Below are 18669 nucleotides of genomic sequence, written 5' to 3' on the forward strand. Positions count from 1 at the left end.
ATTGGACTATGTAAGTTCCAAATATGAATGTAATTCTGTGGCATAAAGCAGATGTATTTGTTTATTGTACAGAAAAATAAAAATGACATGTCAAGCAGTTAATTGACTACATTGCAGTCAAGAAGTAGGACAAATTAATTTACGAAACCAAAACGTGGGTCATAGTTGTCTAAGCCTCTATAGTGTAGCCTGTTAAAAACGTCGCAGAAGCCTACCCAAGGCTACAGATTAATTCTGAACAGTTATTTCTCTACTGGCTCAATTATCACACCACTGTTTTGATTTATGCGTGGTGCGTTAACCCAACACTGACAATAATGTAGACAGGAAATTTCGATTTCCGTTACCACCGCGTAGTCAAGCCTTAAGCCATACCCAAGTAGCCTAAATCGAGGTAAATCGAAATTTTTCAGAAGGGGGCAGAAGGGGCGGCAGGCAGAGCGATGCACAATGGCTGAAAGTGGTACTAAAGCTTCACGCAGCTTCACGCCTCGTAATGCGTGACTGAAGTGGCCATTTGAAAGCGATGCCCACTGTATCATATAAAATGCCACATTTCCAGGAGCCACTGTAAAACATGTCTCACATCGCCAATTGCTCAACAGCGCCCATGATTTTGCAAAATATCTTCAGCTATGAGGTTAATACATGGGGGCAGTTAATGTAGTATTAATATGGTTTTGTTGTTTTAACTTGCATAAAACACGGTCCTGCAGCTTATATAGATAATGTGGCTAATACACAGGAAATTACTGTATTGTTTTTCTTCTATAATTCACAAAATCAGAGATTTGAGGATTCCCGCTTCTGCCGATGAGTTCAGGAACTTGGCATCCTATTTGTAAAAGACACTACATAATACTTTTTGGTATTTGATATTCCCATTTTCTTGACCACTACACTATAGGAATGGTTTGATTCTTTACAATCTAAGCATAGTTTGAAAATTTAGATTTTTTTTTTGTGATAATTTATTTAGTTGGTTTATGATCAGATGGGGGATTGTACAACCCCAAAATAGAAAAAGTTGGGACGTTGTGTAAAATGTGAATTAAAAACAGAATGTAATAATCTCTTAAACATCTGCAAATCTCATATTTAGTTGCAAAAAGGACACAGACAACATATCAAATGTTGAATATGACAAATCTGTCTATTTCATGGAAAATATATGTTAATGTTGAATTTGATATAAGCAACACGTTTCAAAAGAAGTTGGGACGGGGGTAACATGTAAAATGCTGGAAAAGTTGGGTAATAACTAATTAGGGTAACTGGCAAACACGATTGGGAATGAAAAAGAGCATTCCAGAGAGGCAGGGTGTCATGATCTTAGAAGTCTGATGACCTCCACCTGTTCCTGCTCTGCTCTGCCTCACCCTCGTTTAAAACTAAACCACTCATCATGCCCTTAGAGTCCAATTCAAATCGTCTGCAACCAGCACCAGTTACCTGCCTGTTTTGCCGGTTCATCCAGCTCCTGCCATCGCGTGTTCGGCTACTGGGGAACACACACACACGCAGACTCTGGAACTCCTGAACCCCCGGAACCCTGAAACCCCTTAACCCCCAACCCTTAAATAAACTTTTGAACGCGTGACTCTTTTGTGGTCCTCGTCCTGTTTGGTGTCTGACACAGGGTCTCTTAGAAGTAAAGTTAGAAAACTAAAGTTAGACCAATTCAAATTTGCCATTCTTTTTGGAAATCATGGACTCATCTGTGCTAAAGAGGAGAGGGCCTCTCCAAGTATCCAACCTATCCAACTTGTTTTAGTGCTCAGTTCCAAACCCAACATCGATGACTGTGTGGAGGAGCATTAGTGCCTCCCACATGAGCATTTTGCACCTTTGGCAAAGCACAATTAATTCTGAATGATCTATACAGGTTTTGAGCAACATATACTGCCATCCAGGCAATGTCTATTCCAAAGAAGACCTTGACTTTTTTATCTTCCATGAAATAGTCCAAATTTTAATTTTCAACATTTGATATGTTGTCTGTCTTTTTTGCTGCTAAATATATCACCTTCTGATTTTATTAGCATTTTGCACAGCGGCCTAAATTTCTGTTTTGGGGTTGTAGAATTTTGTTGTTTTTCTTTCAAATATATTCTTGTCTCTCTGTCTAAACCACAGAAATGACTGAGATAGAAAGTTTATTGTAAGCAGACAGAATGCCAAATGTTGTACCTATTGCTCCTCACCTCACCCAGTGTTGTAATGTAACGGAGTAAAAATACTTCGTTACTGTACTTAAGTAGAAATTTCACGTTTCTGTACTTTACTTCGCCATTTCAATTTATGGCAACTTTCACTTTTACTCCACTACATTTCCTAGATAAAATGTATACTTTTACTCCGTTATATTTCCACTAAGCATCTTCAAGTACTGTTACTAAAACATAAAATTAGAAGAAATGTGTGCAACTGCAATAAGGGAGGTTTGGCGAATCACTGCTCCTAGATTGCATTACGACGCTCTGCACGCCATGCGCTTCTATTTCAGCTGCGGTTTGTTGCTAAAGGAGGAGGACGCACAACTGAAACCGCCATGAGTAGCATCAACTGGATCTACTGGAGGACCACCCTGACGATAGTGGTGAACAGGGTCATAAGATAACGTTATACACCCTGACGTATTTTGGTTTCTGTACAGGGGCAGCTTCTGTGAAGAAGAACGCTATACCTCAGCCCTGTCCGGCTATTTGCAAGAAATTGTTTCAGTCCAAGAAGAGTGGCAGCCCGGGAGAATTCTGTGAAGGTGAAGGAAAAAAATATTGACATTGGTCACGTTAGTCTATCTTTTCTTAAAGTAGAACACGTTCCGCATTCTGTGCATGACACCAATGCAATGCCTCTGCATGGGTTGTAGCCTACGTAGCCCATGTAGTTCTCCCCTCCCAAAAAGAGTTGGTTGGTTCCATATAGCCTGTCTTTTCCAAAAAGTTCTCTCAGATACGGGGACAAGTAGAGAGGATACATTAAAGTTATTTAATATAAGAAAGAGCAATTACCCTACATGATAAACCTATATGCCTTGTTTGCTCAGAAGAGGGTGTAGTAAAGGAGTAGGCTAAAACACCAAACAACAATATAGCCTTCCCATGCAAAAAACATGTACCGGTAGCCTAAACACTAGTTCAATATGCCTCTTTGTGGAAGCGTGGGATAGGCTACATTTCAAAGGCTTTCTTTCTTTCTTTCTTTCTTTCTTTCTGTTTTTGTTAACTTGTGGAATAGTGGAACATTTTTTGTTAACTTCTCAGTTGAAGTGAATTATTATATAACCTTTACACATTTGTTGAACCATGGTACTAATAAAAACTACAGGATAGTAAGAGCTGAAATGTTGCTTCATTTATCCAATTTCCACCACTATGGAAAACGTGGGCCGGTCTTGGGCCTGAAACTCCCGGGCACTGAATTCTAGCAACTTTGAAAACCAGCTTCTTTTGAAGATGAACAGACACCTTTTCAGTTTCAACTAATGACTGGCATATTAGTAGCTGCTGGACATAGGTGGCCTGTGTATGTGTGTGAGAGTGAGATGGTGACCTGGGGAGTACGCCCTAGAAATGCTCATACCACATGACCAAAATGGTCTCCCATTGTTTTTAAAGTTATTTAATTTTCATTTTTACCTGAAGTTCATACAAAAGTGAAATTTCTGTTTGTTTTTTTCTTTGATGTCAGCTCTAAAAATATGCTGTTTGTTCTTTGAACTTAAGAGAATTGTGCCTGAAAAGTCCTAGAAAAGAATGTGATTTTGGTTTGATGAGTGAGATTAAGAAGATATGGGAATATATATGAATATGCTTTATGCTTTACTATAAGAAAGCCAAAATACAGTTCATAATAAAAGTTCAAAATAAAACCGCTTGCTTTGTACTTTTACTTCAAATACTTAAGTACATTAAATATCAGAAAATTACATTTGATACTTAAGTACAGTATATATCAGTAACTTTAAGACTTTTACTTAAGTAATATTCTAAAAGGTAACTTTCATTTCTACCAAAGTCTTTTTCTAGTACAATACTTGTACTTTTACTCAAGTATTGCTTTCTAGTACTTTATACAACACTGACCTCACCCCACAAGAGACATCTAAATCAAATATGCCCAGGAAGGCCATATACCTACCTGTCCCCCGTCCAATCTAACCCCAGACAGGAATGTATACTGTCATTACATATAATCATGACTGTTTTAGATCTGGTTTCATTGTTTTGGCTTCACTTTGCAACATTGTGCTGTGTTGTGCATGGAGCAGCACTACCATAACTCTGCTGTAACATCCAGAATAAAGAACTATTATTTCGCAAGCCAGCCTCAAGTTTTTACCTGCTCCAGCTACATTGGATTAACATTGGATCAACTCGGTCAACTTGGTGTCTCCATTTGGAATTAAGGAGACATTTTTAATAACATTCTTCACTTGTTATCGCTCAGGAAAAATTTTTTGAATACGCACTATTATGTTGAATGTAATGTACCCAAGTGCCTTATATTATTCCTTACCTTTATAACCACCAATGTAATCGATTCTAACCCATTACAAATGTATGCATACCACCGTATGTATTGGATTTTCCTGTATGATCTGTATGACACGCCCTAAGGAATGTGTAGGGGAAGGAACACTGACTGAGCTAGTATAAAAGGGGTCCTGGCTATCTAATTTTGCTTCTTGGTCAACGTGATTAACATTCTGCACTTTACAACAAAGAGGCTGTCTATGTTTGGGAAGAATGTGCCAGCACCACGACTTTGCAGCTTGTCATTGAACTGAGGCCACGATACTTCTCCCCAATGCCTTCACCTGCCACCTGTCACCCGCAGGACAAGAGAGAGAGCCGGCTGAAAGACAATCATGTCCACTTTAATTTTACTTTCCCCCATTTATTATTTCTATACCACATAGTATTACTCATGCTGACATTGTAATTACAGTGTATTCAAAGCAATGCACTGTACTATTACAGTATTGTACAGTACTGGCTTCTTATTGTCATTACAGTGTGTGCAAATGCACTGTACCGTCATCTTTGGGCTTCTTTTTAAGTTGTAAATACCCTCATAGTGTTTATACTTGTTCTTATTTGGGGCCAAGTAGTGAAGCTGCAAAGGCAGTAGTAAGGTAGTAGTAATTATTGTAGTGGTATGCTGTTAAATCTCATTCAAACTTGCCATACCCGTAATTTAAAGTTATCTGTATGTAAACTTTGAATATTATTAAAATACAATCCAAGCGTCAAGTTTATATTGCTAAGTACTACTATAGTATTGTGCATACCAATTTTCAGCCATCCAAATGCAATACCTCACCAGAAGTACCATTTTGAACACACCACTCCCAAAACTTAAACCCTTTAAACATGTTTAAGATGTAATATAACCTTCGATTTTGTCACAGAACATTTGATTACCTTCTAAACATCAGAATGCCAAGTTTCAGCCTCAAGTGGATGCCTATGTGGATTTATATATTGGCCCATTTTCTTCTTCAATTTAAGCCCTGAATGATCATTGTGCTGCATGTAGAACTTGAGATAATGAGTGTTATAGTGTGTAGGTACAAATTGCTAAAAATTAGGCGGAAATCTCCTTCTGCAGTAACAGGTTAACGGCAGCACTGAGGAATTAACTTTCAAAATGATCTTAGAATGATCTTATTGGCCCTTTCAAAATCATGCAATCTAAACTTAAAGCTGAACCATGGTTCAATGGTGTTACTCTTGCATCCAGACAAGAATGTAGAAGAGCAGAAATAAAGTCGAAAAAGACAGATTGCAGGTATCCTGAGATGCTTAAAAACAGCTGGTGTATGCAGTGTTTCCCATACATTGACTAATCTGTGGCAGGGCGCCACGGAATCAAAACAGGCCGCCACACATTAATATTCTATGTTTAATTGAATTGAATTGAATTTATAAATATAAGATGAAATCCTTGCATTGAGCTGCGCTTTTTACGCACGCAGCCTTTCCATGCCCCGCCCCGCTCTCTCTCGTAGCCCGCTGCCCCTCCTCTGCATGTGCATTTAAAGAAGCCCTATGCAACAATTTTAGCAAAAATGACGACCTTAATTATGCAGGTTGAGAGTCGTTCTGATGGTTCTCCAACACTTTTTGGATCGTTTGGTGGGTGCTTCGTCTCCCCCTAGTGCTTCTCCGCAATATGCAATTTTCTGGTCGCGGTCCGAACACATCCGGATGTAACTCAGCGGAAGTATCCAATCGTGCCTCGAAAATGTAGTCAGATTGTAGTTTCTAAGAGGACTGCAAAACGGACTCCGACTTGGCTTTGTTGCTGTTGAAATTGTAAGAAGCCTACCCTTGTGCTACTGCATTTTTGTATTACGTCATTACGTTCTTTAACAAAATATTCACTCGATTGTTGAAGGACTGTTGTTGCTACATAGAAGCATTGCATAGAAGACGCTCTGGCTAAATTGCTATTAAATCCGCTTAGCATCGTGACCATGCTGCGCAAATTTGTTCAAAACTGCTGCTTTGAAGTTAACTCTGCTAAGGTCTTATCACAGCATAGTAGGCTACATTGAGGAGACTAAACTAAGTTATGCAATCAAGCAGTATCTCAAAGCTAACGTTAGAATAGTGTTTGGATGTCGAATTTAGCATGCTTAGCCTACTTACAGCTGCTTGTCAATTTCGTTGAAGGGCTCATTTTATTGACTCTGACATTGAATGTGAATGTGAATGTTGAATGTGAAAATCCAGATGTAAATGAAAAAGTGTTTTCCAAAATTCAAAAGTGCTTGTCCCGAGGAGAAGTACGAACCTTTATTTTAACTATGTAGAAAACGTTATGAATTGCATAACATATCAGCAGCCTTTTAACTGTGTTACAATTGCAAGGGTTCCCTCAGGAACGTCTTAAAGTGACAGGCACTCAATTAGACCTATACACTACCAAGACGATCTCAATAAAATTGTAAAATAAGAAAAAACTAAACATTTTTCTGATACTGTTAAAACTGTTTTGCACTCTCCACGTGCACTCTTTAGAACTATTAACTCTGTTCTGAACACCCCTCAATCTAGCAGTCTTGATATTTCCTCAGATACATGAGATAAATTCTTACATTTCTTTGTTGACAAAATTACCACTATTTAGAGCTTCCATCTCAGCCCCTCCTATGACCCTTCTATGACTGCCATCTGCCCAGCTACCTTGAGTCAGTCTGAACCAGTCTCTTTCACTCAAGCTTTTTAAAGACATTTTTGTTGATACTGGGCCTCATATCCATTAAGTATCATTAACATTAGTAGCAGCCTTATGACAGGTATTGTATTGCATGCTACAGTACAGCCTCTGATTAAAAAGCCTATTCTTGACACTACAGTCAAGCATGCTTTTGCTGCTGCTGATTAGACAGGTCCCTTCTCTAAACATTTTCAAATCCCATCTCAAAGCCTATTTCTACTCTATAGCTTTTAACCCCCCACTTTTGCCACCACCCTCACACCACCCCACCACAATAATTTATTACCTTTTATTTCATTTCTTATTGTCCTTGATCCTGTTTTCTGTTTGCTGATTTATTGTTGTTTTGACAACTGCTTCATTTATCACTATTATTTTAAATTAGGATCTACTTTGTATTGTTATTACTATTATTATTATTTTATGTATTACTATTTATTGTATTGTATTACTATTTATATTATTATTTTTTTCTACAGCACTTTAGTCCAGTGTTTTTTAACCACTGTGCCGAGGCACAATAGTGTGCCGTGAGAGATCAGCAGGTGTGCCGCAGAAAATTACTTATATATATATTTGCACTATTTGTGGTATGCAGGCATTGTACAACAGGGGCCCCAGTATTCACAGAATCATCACATATCCAGTTCATAACAACAATTAAATTAGATATAGTCACCTACAAATGAAACAGAGGGCGCTTGTTTTATTGAGCAGGTCTTGCATAGAAGCCATAATAAGGCCATATCTCTGTATTATTTGACATTTTAGGCTATGGTATGTTTATTTTTTCTTCACACAGGATGTTAGAGTGCCGTGGGACATTTTAAGTGTCAAAAGTGTGCCGTGGCACAAAAAAGGTTGAAAAACACTGCTTTAGTCAACTGTTTTTAAGTCGCTTTGCATAAAAAGTGTTTGATAAATTACTAATTTTAATATAATGGTCCCATGATTGTTCCTAAATCTGTGCACAAAAGCAGTGAGCTTAAAGGGGTATAAGAGGATTCCATACCATTCCAAGGCCTTGTAGAAACACAAAGTGGTAAAGGAACAAGATGCCAGTTGATAAGAGAGCCCACCACATATCTCCAAGAGGTTCAGGTGTATACACACCTGTCATAGAAAAACATAAAAATAGAGGGAGTGAAACCATTTGGTAAGAAATTGTTGTGAAGTCATTGAAAATTGAAATGCAAGCTCAAACATACAATATCCTTTGATCGAAAATAGAAAAAAAAAAATTGTCTGATGACCAAGGCACTCCTTAATTAAGATGGCTTTATTACAAAACAACATGTCCTACATGGACCAGTTAAAAATGCTTTTTTTAACTGGTCCATGTAAGACATGTAATTTTTGTGATAAAAAGCACCCAAAACAAAAGAACAAAAAAAGGAGAGGATTGAGCACACCATTGACCTTGCATCTGAACAATTAAATATCCTTTCCTTTGTTTATTCATATCATGCCTGTGTCTAGTAGCAGACATAATTAGGATCAGTAGTAATAGTAAAACTAGGTTTAATATACCAGTGGAACTCAAGGTGAGATTTTCAGTGGCAATAAAAAGCAAGTGAACCCTTAGAAATTACCTACATTAAGGGATTTTTGGCTCTGTTCGAAACGGAAGACAGCTGCCTGTTGCCACCCTCCCTAAATAGAGAGCCGTCTCACTAGACATGACTTTGAATTGAACGCATCTTTTAAAAATGAGCGTAGCACTCTAGAATCGTTGGTTAACACTACCGTATGACGTTAGCAAAAGCCAGAATGTTAAACTAAAGTAGCTTACATAAGCTAGCAGGCTAATGGTAGACATTAGTTTGACGGGCGGCACATATATCAGACCACACACTATCAATGGTTACAAAAATGGTATAATCAGATAGTAAAGGGTTTATTTCTCACGTCAAATCTACAAATCTATGCAAAATAATGTCACACAAATCACATTTAAACAGATTACCATGTCATCCACCATCTTTGTTTACTTTTCACAGCTGTTTCAAACATTGCCACAAAGGATTATGGGTGATAGGGAGCATGAAGTGTGAACCGCACTTGCTGCATTGCTCCCCAGTTAGATATCTAAAAAGGCAGCAGTTTTTACCATTTCGAACAGAGCCTTTGTTTTAAAATATTAGCATGCACAATCTGTTTTCACTGATAACACACAAATTATTTAATCTTGTTTATAGTTCAAACCTTCATAAACTCAGTTGGAAGAAGTATGTGACCCCCAAGGCTAATGGCTTCAACAAAAGCCAGTGTTGGGAAGGATACTTTCAAAACGTATTCTGTTACAGAATACATGCCCAAAAATGTCATTTGTAACGTATTCCGTTACATTACTCAATCTGAGTAACGTATTTTGAATGCTGGATTACTTCCACATTAAATTGCATTTTACAAGTGTAGGAATGTGGCCATCAAATCATGCTTACTAAACAGGCCTATTCTGGTGTGTTCTTCTGTTCCAACTGTCTGAATGTAGTCACACGTCAACTAATCAGGTACCTTACCTTTGTCTAAAACTCTCAGGGACTTCCATCAATATGTTACATGCCCCACTAGACAAAATAAAACATTGGACCTATGTTATTGTTCAGTGAAAAATGCATTCAAGTCCATCCCTCTCCCACCTTTAGGCTTATCTGATCACAACTGTGTACACCTCATCCCCTCATATCAAACTGCTCTTAAGAGAGGCAAGCAACAGACTGTGTACATTAAGGACTGGTCGGAGGATGCTTGTCTTTCTCTTCAGGGGTGCCTGGACTGCACAGATTGGGATATGTTTAAGGACTCATGCTCTGATATTGATGAATTAATGGATGTTATCAGTAGTTGGGTGGCTTACTGTGAGGATATTGTCATCCCAACTAAGGCCTTAAAAGTTTACCCCAACAGTAAACCATAGGTTACCAAGTCTCTTAGGGGTCTAAAACGAGAAATCAGGGTGGGCAAACTAAAGTATAAAGATAAACTAGAAACACAACTGAAAAAGAACAACCTGGGTACAGCCTGGGATAGTATGAAGACTATAGTAGGGCTTAAAGAAAGGGGAAAGGGGAAGTTAGAATTGAACAGCATAGCTGACCCAGGACTGGCAGAGGATCTTAACAGGTTCTATGTCAGATTCGACACACATGACTTCAGTAACAGACATTCTGAACTCAAGAAGAGTCTTCTGCCCCCCCCATTTATCCCTTGTTTTAATGAGCATAGTGTTGTTAGGTGTTTCAAATACTGCAATCCAAAGAAAAGCCCTGGCCCAGATAACATCAGTGGCCGCATGTTAGAAGTGTGTGCTGAACAGTTAGGCCCCATCTTCCATCACATATTCAGTTTGTCACTCTCCTTGCAGAGGGTGCCATCTCTATGGAAGCAGTCTGTAGTGGTGCCTGTTGCTAAGGTCAGTCGGCCCCGAATCCTAAATAATTTCAGGCCGGTTGCCCTCACATCTCTTATTGCAAAATCCTTAGAGAAGCTGATTAAAGCTGAGCTCCTAATCAAGGTGCAACCCTCTCTTGGATCCTTCCCAGTTTGCCTATAGGGCCAAGAGGGGGTGCAGGATGCTACCATCACTCTACTAAATCTTCTCTATAAACACCTGGAGGAAAGTGGGAATCATGCAATGTTGCTCTTTGTAGATTTCTCCTCGGCATTTAGCACCATCCAACCCCACCTACTGATTGAGAAACTACTGAACAACTTTAGCCTTGACCCAAGCCTGACTGGTTGGCTACTTGATTTCCTCACGCAGAGAGTTCAGAGAGTGAGGGTAAATAAAGTACTGTCCAGTGGCCTAACATCATCCACAGGCTCACCTCAGGGGTGTGTCCTCTCCCCCCTGTTGTACATACTGTACACCAATGACTGCCGCAGCCAGTATGACAACAGGCACATTCTAAAATTTGCAGATGACTCTGTAATTGTCAGTCTCCTGAATTCCCATGAGAATGAGCATGGCCCTGTTATCAATGAATTTGTGTCATGGTGTGAAGATGCTTTTTTGCATCTGAACATCAGTAAAACCAAGGACATGTCCATAGATTTCAGACGCCTTCCCCCTGCTCCAAAGCACAGTGTCATCAATGATCAAGATGTTGAAATTGTATCATCTTACAAGTACCTAGGCACCTTGATTAATGACCGGCTTAAATTCGACCTGAACACCACCTCGGTGTGCAAGAGAGGGCAACAAAGACTCTCTGCACTTAGGAAACTGGCTAAGTTTCAGGTGGACAAAACATTGATGGCATTGTTTTACAAAGCTTTTATTGAGTCAATCCTCACATTCTCCATTATCTGCTGGTATGGAAATGTCACCATCAGAGACAAAAATGCACTTTCCAAGATTGTAAATATGGCCAGTAAGATAGTGGGAGTGAAGTTTGTTAGTCTCACCGAATATTTTAATAAGCAGGTGTTCAACAAAGCGATACAAATATATCAAGACAGGCCATCCCCTGTATTCTGAATACGTGCTGCTGCCATCTGGCTTGCGTTTTAAAACTCCTATTGCTTTTAAGCAGAGGTACAAAAATTCCTTCATCCCCTTTTCTATCCAAGTACTGAATGCACACAACAGGAAAAGATAGATTTGTCCATTTAGTTTAGTTTATTTAATGAAGTTTTTATCTTGTTTTTACTGACTTTTTAGGCATTGTCAGACCTATTTATCACAACTAAATTATTATTTTGTGCATATCTGTCTGTATTGTATTGTGTGTGGTATGTCGTGTGGTATGTGATCCTGTCTGCAATCAAATTGCCCATTTGGGACAAAGAAATAAATTGAACTTGAACTTAAACTTAAACTTGATACAACTATAAAATAGCAACGTGACCAGTAAAACTACAGCTGACGATTACCCTGGCTAATTAAAAAAAAACATACTTTAAGATGCTTCTTCAGGTTGGAGCAGGAGCATAGCTAGAAATTATAATTAAGGTGTGCCGGTGAGATTTTAGGTGGCCTCAACCCAGTAAAAGTGAGGGGCGCAGAGATATGACAGGTGGGACGCAATTACCTGGAAATGTAAACACTATAATGTATAGCCTATCAGTGCTCTCAAAATTAACGTGATCACATAGGCCTAATAATAAGAAAACCATGTTAAAATATGCTACTCGCAAGAATAATTCACTTTCAGAGGCTGCACCATAATTCATTTTAAAACTTAAATGTAGATCTAATCAGAAAAAAATATGCCATAAGCTATTTTAAGTCTACTATGTCTGCAGTAGGTCTACTGTTCTTTTTAGTCATGTTGATTTGTTATTTTATCATCCTGTTTATGTTGTTGTGTGTGGTGTCTTAAGCTACTTGGACCTTGAATTTCCCCTTGGGGATTAATAAAGTATCTATCTATCTACAAATCAACACGTGAACTAGGCTTTGTTTATTGATTAGCAAAGACTGAATACCGATTGGCCGAAGTAAGCTATTAATGCTTAGATAAATATCTTTTGACATGAAGAACTACAATCAGTGAGGAACAGGAGTTACCAGAACTTACTTCACTCTTAATTTGCTGTGTCATTTTTTTGTAATTTCAGGGTCTCCGATGGCACATTCATAATGCACACTGGCTGCGTTTTGACGGGTGCAATGTGAGGCTTGTGCAAGACGGCGGGGCTTGGATTTAAACATGGAAACAATTTCATCAAAGCTGGCTACTAGGATAAGCTATTATGGTTAGTTTGGCAGGTCAGAATGATAAGAACGGACGAAGTAATGGTAAGCGTGAATGTATTTGGTGGGAAATATTTTAGGTGTGCCAGGCCGACAATTGGGTGCTCCAAGCACACCGTGGCTACGCCACTGGGTTGGGGGTGGAGTCTTTGGACGCTGAAAGGAGGTTGGTGCTGGCAAGCAGAGGTTGCACTACACAGTTATATTTCGTTCTCCCTTCTCTTTCTGTAATGTGAAATGCTGTTTGAATTTCCAAGACAGAAACGCATTCCTGCCCTGGCTCTGTTGTGCCTGTTCCAACTCCAGCTCTACCTGCTGCTTCTCTTCCGACTCTATTGTGACTGATCACGCAAATAGCTTTTTTTTTTCGTTTTCATATTGGGGCTTTGAGAAATGCAGGGAGTTGCCTTAATTTATTTAGAGAATGGATAAACTTGTGAAACAGAAGTATCGTCATGTAATCCATTGATTTCAACAATGTAACTGTATTCTAAATACCAACTAAATTGTAACTGTAACGGAATACAGTTACTCATAATTTGTATTCTGAATACATAACGCCGGTACATGTATTCCATTACTCCCCAACACTGACAAAAGCTCATTTGAATCAGACGTTAGAAAACCTGGAGTTCAAATAATAAAACAAGTTTTGCCATGTCTGTTAGAGCTACTTTTACTTAGGAAATAAACAAAAAACATTTTGGCCTCTTGCCTGACAATGGAATCTCCCAGCAATAAGTGTATGCCATGTACAGTAGGGCTGTCTATCTTCCTCTATAATCCCATTCGAATTTCATTCATTATTATTTTAATAATCAATTTATATTTGTTATATATATATATATATATATATATATATATATATATATATATATATATATATATATATATATATTTTGGTATGTTTAATTTTGTTAAAAAGTGCTTACATTTGGCCTGTTATTAATATTTACTTTGTCTGTTAACAACTTATTGCGGTCAACCCGAAGCGTGTAGCCCATCTTACTAAAACCTAGCATAGCCTTCAATGCGATTTGCTTTCGCTTCATTATTTGAACTCATTGGCAAAAGTTATGGAAATATCGTGCACTGTGGATGATTCTGCCATTTTTATAGCTAGAACAGTAAGGGCCATATCATGACATTCTAAAGTGCATCGTCACTCGTCAAAAGTCTATTCAAATTTAGTAGGATTCTGCGTTCTATACGTGGGTTAGGCCACTACACATCCAAATTCCAAGTGTTTCAATCGTCCCGCCACAGACTTATGCCCACAGACTTCAGCGCTCAGTCCGAGGGGCGGGATAATCGGTTGTCTTTCAAATTCCCTCTGCACGCAATAGGACAGCGCTATGAGTCCTATGTGTTTTCCCATCAGCGGAGCTAGTTGGCTAGTTCAAACTTTTGCCAACTTAAAAAAAGCTTAACTCGTGTCACACTGTTCGCCAACAGCAACATCCATCTTCTTTGTTTTCAAGTAGCAGAGGATTCAAGCCAAACCGTTGCAACTCTGCCATCAATCATTATGTTAAGCCCGCCTAACGACTATATACACGATTTGATTGGCCTGATAGAAGTTTAATTTTTCGAGCTCACAAGCCAACGGAGAGTTGCTAGACTAGCCCTGGCAGCAAATTTAATTTACTGCCCCTAGGGTGCGTCTAGATTTCTAGGCTAGAAAAACCCCCAAGTACAGCTCGCTGCAGCCTGCGGGAAGGCGAGGCTTGACATCAAGCCCCGCCCACATCCAACTCAGCCATGTTTTCTTTGCCTACGTCACTCCCCATACGCTTTGGCTTTAGGCCTGCTGCCGACAGCCCGGTAGCGAATTATATAGTATATTGTTTCATATTAGATGATAGAAACTGATTATTTAGGCTAAACACAAATTACATTTCATGCAACAACAGTGAATTTTTCATGTAGGCCTAGGCTAGTTACTGTAATTGGGTTCGTGTAGGCCTACTTTTTCGTTCATTTGATTTCCGGTTTTGAAACCATGCACATTCACATAAATTGGTCATTTTAAATATTGATGACAATGTGTTCAAACGGAAAACGAGCCATATTTCATTTAATTTAGCACTCAAAAGTAGAATGGTGTGTTGTTTCATTACCATGGACTATCAGTTTAACAGCAAGAATTCTCCATTACAACCAAATAGCCTACAAAGGGGCAATTTTGCTTTATTGACAACAGGTGAACCAGAAACATGCATTGTGTAACGTTAACCGGTTAGCAGCTAGATCAAGCTCGACATCCTCATCTCAAATATAGGCTACTGCCCAGATTGCAAGCAGCTATCGGACCACCGGTAGATAGGCTACTTGTCAGCAACCCGCGATGGTAACGTTAGGCCACCGGCAGTTCGCCGTATAAACGAATAAAGAAAAGGTTGTCAAATCTGAGGCTCGTTAGCCCAGCGGACCGCGGTAGAACCGATGTGCAAAAACTCAGCGGTCCGCCGGCGACAGCGAAACCGGTGGCCCGCCGGCAGCCTATTGCCATCTGGGTGGTTAACTTTGCTGGCTAGCTAGCCAGCTAGCTAGTTCCTATCTGACGAATGAGTAGTGTGACAACAGCGTTCTTATGGAAACGTTGGTGCTGTTGCGAGTTGCTGCACTGGTTTGAATCCACAGTTTACGTGTTGAATTACACAATAAAACGTGTTTTGCAGTAAGTTGCTGGTTTGTAGAATGTAGCACTAGCAGCTCGCCCAATCTCGTTGCGAGTCCTGGCTCTCTCTACCGACTGCCTCCCTCCCTCTCGCCGCCAGCAATTTTAAACTGCGTGACGTAATACAAAAAAACATGGCTGACTTGGATGTGGGCTGGGCTTGAAGTCAAGCCCCGCCTTCCCGCAGGCTGCAGCGAGAGGCTCCTCAGAAAAACACTTCTTAATAATCAAAAAATTCAACCACTAATGAAACTGACTTTTAACCATCAAAAACTGTTTATCGTCTGTAACTCTGTGATAAAAGGATATAACACAAAGATATTCGACTGATAGGTGGATGTTGACATGCTCTATGTATTGACCACTCTGAGAAAACTGGAATGTTTCATTTGTCCCGTGTTTCAATCGTCCTGGTTCTCCCCAAGTTCTTGTCTGCTTTGGCTGTGGACCTCTGACTGGTCACCTATCTTGCCAGGGTGTAGCATTACCAGCTGTGCCCTCAGGCTGCTCTTTGTCTAGTGATTTTTAATTTGGGCCTTTACGACATCTTTACTCATAATAGTAATTTCAACATTCGATTAGTATTGACTTTATAATTCCATTTATATTCGACTACTGAAAATTGTTCCAACAGCCCTAGTGCAGTAGTGTCATGGCCAATGAAGGAGAGGGGTATGTGCCCCCTCTGATTTTTGATAGCTTATCTGGATTATTTTTTTGTGTTTCATTTTATTACAAAATTGCATAATTATATTTAATTATGCAATTAATATCAAAACAGCCGTGGAAACAGTTGTAGTAATCAGAATGAGATTTTATGACCAATTCATGCCAGGTAACCACCTAATTCCAAAGGGTTCCCATACCTTTTCTTGCCACTGTATCAATTCTGTGTGATGAATCACATAGTTAAGTAACATTTTAATCTGGTACTGTTCAGGTGGAAAGCTAGAAGTATATAATCAGAAAAACCTAGCAAACTGAAGAATTAAGGCTTGACAGTTGAACAAGTTGACACTAAAGAAAGAAGCAGCCTACTACAAACTAAAAAGTTTTTAAACTGAACTAAACAGGTTCATGACCTTCAGGGTGTCCTGTTACATGAAATCAATGGATAATTGCCTCTGCCCTATCCAGTAGTGTGATTTCATATAACAGGACACTTCAGCGGTCGTTATTCCTTGGTACAAAGTTTGGGGTCCCAATATGATGAACAATGTCTGAAACAAATGAAAGAAACAGTGCCTAGGATCTTCAATTCAAGAGAGGTGAAGCATGTGCTTTCTGCCAGTTAACAATACAATCTAATGTACTAAAACAGGGTTGAACTTCCTACAAAAGATTATAAGGGTGAGATAGTAGAGTTAGGCAGATTCATGGTCAGCTCACCCCCTTTCCTGAAGAGATAAATGGGTACCAAGTAAAGCATGGAGTGCTGAATGTAGTAAATCTCCTTTTCAAAAGGTAACTGTAAGAGAAAAAAAAAACTACAGTCAGTGATGTCTTGACAAACTTTAATCGAAATCATGACATTTTGTGTCACATTTTTTCTTTACAAAATGTCTTTCTAATGGTCAATAAAAAATAGCTACATGTACTGTATGGAGAACAAATTGCAATACATTACTTTGTATTTTTTTAATAGAGAGCAATTTCACAAGTTTATTTTCTTTAGTTAATTTAGGAATATTTTCACAATATTTCAGTTTATTTTATGAGTAGCCTGGCCGAAACATGCCGTTCTTCCTGTTTTTGTTTGTTTTTATAATTTTGTGATTTTATGTCCTTTTTACTTATTTATGTTTACTTGTATTATCTCTTTATTAATGTTGTTTTCGATAGTTTTTGTGTTATTCTTAGTCCTTTTTTTCTGCTTACAAGTTGGCTGATACCGTAACGTTAACGTCAAGTTTTAATGTTATTCCACTGGGCTGAAGAGCTTGCCATAACTACCATCCATCCATCCGTGAACAACACTGCACTTACAATGTCTGATCAGAGAGATTGCTTAGGGCAGCCGTGAACCTACTCTGTGAGAGATCTGCAGCTGCCACGACCACTGAGCTGCTGCCGACCTGAGAGGTGCCATGCTAGCTTCCTGGAGTCTGGATTGCGTAAAGTTAAGGAACTCTGATAACAACGATCTCACAAAACAACTAACTGTCGCTGTTAAAATCCACCGAGCTGCTGATCTGCAAGATCGCTCATGACTTCAGACTGTTCTGTGCTTCCAGTGCTCTCCAGACTGGCAGTAAATCCTCCGGGTGGGTCAGTTATACAGACACAACCGGGGGCGGAGTGCAATCGGGAAAATCGGGAGTTTTCCCGGTTGGCCGGCCAATAAATTTGTGCGGCGCGGGCCGGCCCATAGATTGTTCAAAGCGGCCGTGAAACGTACGCGGCCAGCCTTATGTTCATTGAAATTAATGACTTTTCTTAAATTCTCCGCGAAAATCTCCAAGATCCCCAATATTTGAATAAAAGAGAAGTCCAACCAATATTTATACCACTCACTCACTCACTCTACATCTCAGTCATGGTTACCCTGTACACCCATCTCTCCCATTAACCTAATTTTTGTGTAGCCAATCTTAATTTAGTTTTTCTTAATCAAGTGTTACAGAACTTTGGTCACAAATAAAAAAAACAGCAATTTAATTTGTTTGTTTGTTCAGTTACACTTTACTTGACAGTATCGACATAAGAGTGACATGACACTGTCATGAACGTGATCATAAACAAGTCATAAACGTTTATGACATAACGCTTCTGTCATTAAGTGTCATTCGGTTTTTTGTCATAACAAGTTAGGGGTAGGATTAGGATTAGGGTTAGAGTCGATACTGTCAAGTAAAGTGTTCCGTTTGTTCTTAAATTAACATAGAATGGTGCAAAGCCTCCTGGGAATGGGGAATGCATTTATCCAATAAACCGATTAAAGGTTAAGTCTATTTACAGAAATATAGGGGGATAAACGAGTGGCCCCTCGTCTAATGGCATGACCCTAAAAGCAAGCAAGTTCGAGGAAAACTACAGGATTTTTGACAGTCGAAGGATT

The 18669-nt window shown here is 39.1% G+C and overlaps 1 protein-coding gene across 1 annotated transcript in view; it reads right to left on the bottom strand.

Moving 5' to 3' along the window:
- Nucleotides 1-17700, bottom strand: part of LOC125285009 (transmembrane protein 164) — a 35594-nt gene extending 17894 nt beyond the window's left edge. The window contains exons 1-3 of the mRNA XM_048229191.1: nucleotides 17641-17700; nucleotides 17001-17079; nucleotides 8243-8343 (exon numbers count right to left, since the gene is read on the bottom strand). Of these exons, the coding sequence (XP_048085148.1) occupies nucleotides 8243-8343; nucleotides 17001-17079; nucleotides 17641-17700 (240 nt within the window). The remainder of the gene's footprint in view (nucleotides 1-8242; nucleotides 8344-17000; nucleotides 17080-17640) is intronic.
- Nucleotides 17701-18669: the final 969 nt, after the last annotated feature.

This window comes from Alosa alosa, chromosome 20 (assembly GCF_017589495.1).
Source record: "Alosa alosa isolate M-15738 ecotype Scorff River chromosome 20, AALO_Geno_1.1, whole genome shotgun sequence".
In the NCBI taxonomy this organism is placed as follows: domain Eukaryota; kingdom Metazoa; phylum Chordata; class Actinopteri; order Clupeiformes; family Clupeidae; genus Alosa; species Alosa alosa.